The sequence below is a fragment of the Piliocolobus tephrosceles genome, unplaced genomic scaffold (assembly GCF_002776525.5).
Source record: "Piliocolobus tephrosceles isolate RC106 unplaced genomic scaffold, ASM277652v3 unscaffolded_37093, whole genome shotgun sequence".
NCBI lineage: Eukaryota > Metazoa > Chordata > Mammalia > Primates > Cercopithecidae > Piliocolobus > Piliocolobus tephrosceles.
Window position 1 is genome coordinate 769 of NW_022321080.1, and position 2,212 is coordinate 2,980.

At 44.3% G+C, this 2,212-nt stretch overlaps 1 protein-coding gene across 1 annotated transcript; it reads left to right on the top strand.

Annotated features, from left to right (window-relative positions):
- The first annotated feature begins 1,810 nt into the window (after window positions 1-1,810).
- LOC113222978 (keratin-associated protein 12-2-like) lies at window positions 1,811-2,161 on the top strand. The gene has a single exon (XM_026452547.1). The coding sequence runs from the start codon at window positions 1,811-1,813 to the stop codon at window positions 2,159-2,161; it is 351 nt and encodes a 116-aa protein (XP_026308332.1).
- Window positions 2,162-2,212: the final 51 nt, after the last annotated feature.

The window sequence follows — 2,212 nt, forward strand, 5'->3', positions numbered from 1 at the left end:
TATTCCATTAGTCTATATATTGGTCTTTATGCCAGTACCACAGTTTCAATTACTGTAGTGTTGTAGTAAGTTTTGAAATCAGAAAGTGTGACTCCTCCAGCTCTGTTCTTTTTTTACAATGGATCTGGCTATTTAGGGTCCCTTGAGATGCCACATAAATTTTAGGATGGGTTTTTCTATTTCTGCAATAAACATCATTGGGATTTTGACAGGGATTGCATTGAATCTGTAGATTGCTTTGGTTAGTATGTACATATTAACAATATTAATTTCCAATTCATGAACATGGAATGTGTTTCCATTTATGTTGCCTTTAATTTCTTTCAAGAATGTTTTATAGTTTTTGTTACACAATTATTTTACTTCTTTGGTTAACTCCTGAGTATTTTATTCTTTTTAATGTATTGTAAATGGAATTGTTATTGTACTTTCCTTTTGAGATTATGCTTGTTAGTTTATAGAAATAGAACTGATTTTTGTGTTTTGCTTTTGTATCCTGCTACTTTGCTGAATTCATTTATTACTTCTTACAGTTTTTTTGTGGAATATTTAGAGTTTTCTACCTATGAAAATCATATCACAGAGTTAACCTTACTTCTTGCTTTCCAATTTGGATGCTTTTTGTTTCTTTCTTTCTTTTACAAAAATTTGCCTGGTTGTTCTTAGTAAAATTTCCAGTACTATGCTGGCTTTGTTCCCAATATTAGAGAAGAAGCTTTCAGTCTTTCACCATTGGGTATGAGGCTTGCTGTGGGTCTTTCATGTATGGCTTGTATTGTGTTGAGGTAGTTTTCTTCAATTCTTAGTTTGTTGATTGCTGTCATCATGAAAGCATCTTGAATTTTGTGAAATGCCTTTTCTACAGCAATTGAGATGATCACGTGACTTTTTCCTTCGTTCTGTCATCATGGTGCCAAGTTCCAAGTGATCTGGTGTTGACCTCTTTAGGCTCAGAGATTCTACTGTCCCTGTAGTACAGGGTGCACATGGCTTTCTGCTGAACATGCCCAGAAGTCATTCTGGCCCTTGGAAGCTTCTATATTCAGCTCACACATATCCTGCTGTGGCTGTCCACGGGACACTTCACTGGCCTCACATGCTTCCCTGGGAACACGCATGGTCCAGCTTGATTTCCTTAGAGCTGTGTCACCAGGCATGAGGCCAGTGGTGTTGTCTCATCTTGGTTCTTAACTAGGAGGATTTCTCAAGACAAAGATCCATGGTCACCATTCACAGGAAATTCTCTGTGAGCCACACCCTTTGTCCCCACTCATCCTATGGACAAGTGATTTCCATGTTCTTTCTCCATCTGCTAGCTCTCTCATCCAGCTCTAAGCTCTCAGAACATCCACAGATCAGCTGGACACACTCTATTCTATCTCACATTGACTATGGAGCCTTCCTGAGTCATGGGAGGAGTGTAAACTTCTGTCATTTAAGGACCATCATCACACAGAGAGGAAAATCTGGAGATCTGAGTTTTTGGAATCTCACAAAAGTAACTCAGGTGAAATTTTAAAGAACAAAGAAGAATCCAGATGAAGACAGTAAAACACTCTGGCAGGTTTCCAAGCATACCAAGAGCTCGAAGAAGGTGCAATTAGTCATGAAACTAAGGGCCAAACAAAACCCAGAGATACCTACGACAGAAAATTAAGCTCTAGGAGACAGCACTGAGGAAGAAAAACAAGGAAGACAGGCGTGCTTCTGTGCTGTGGGGACGCCTGGGTCCAGGTATAAAGGCTGCCCAGGGAGGCCATCCCCAGACATCGCTGCCTTCTGCCTCGAGCTTATCCAGCCACACACCACCATGTGCCATACCAGCTGCTCCTCAGGCTGCCAGCCAGCCTGCTGCGTGTCCAGTCCCTGCCAGCCAACCTGTTGCGTGCCCAGCTCCTGCCAGGCATCCTGCTGCGTGCCTGTGGGCTGCCAGTCCTCCGTGTGTGTGCCTGTGAGCTTCAAGCCAGCCGTGTGTGTGCCTGTGAGCTGCAGGCCCATTGTGTATGCGGCCCCCTCCTGCCAGTCTTCCCTGTGCGTGCCTGTGAGCTGCAGGCCTGTTGTTTATGGGGCTCTCTCCTGCCAGTCCTCCGGGTGCTGCCAGCCCTCCTACACCAGCGTCCTCTGCAGACCCATCTCCTGCGGCATCTCTTCCTGCTGCTGACCACGAATCTCCAGACCCGCTGCTCCCAGTGCAGATGAGGCCACACCTGTA

Bases quoted from the DNA above. Each gene is read 5' to 3' on its own strand.
- LOC113222978 (XM_026452547.1), top strand. From the start codon at position 1,811: ATGTGCCATACCAGCTGCTCCTCAGGCTGCCAGCCAGCCTGCTGCGTG.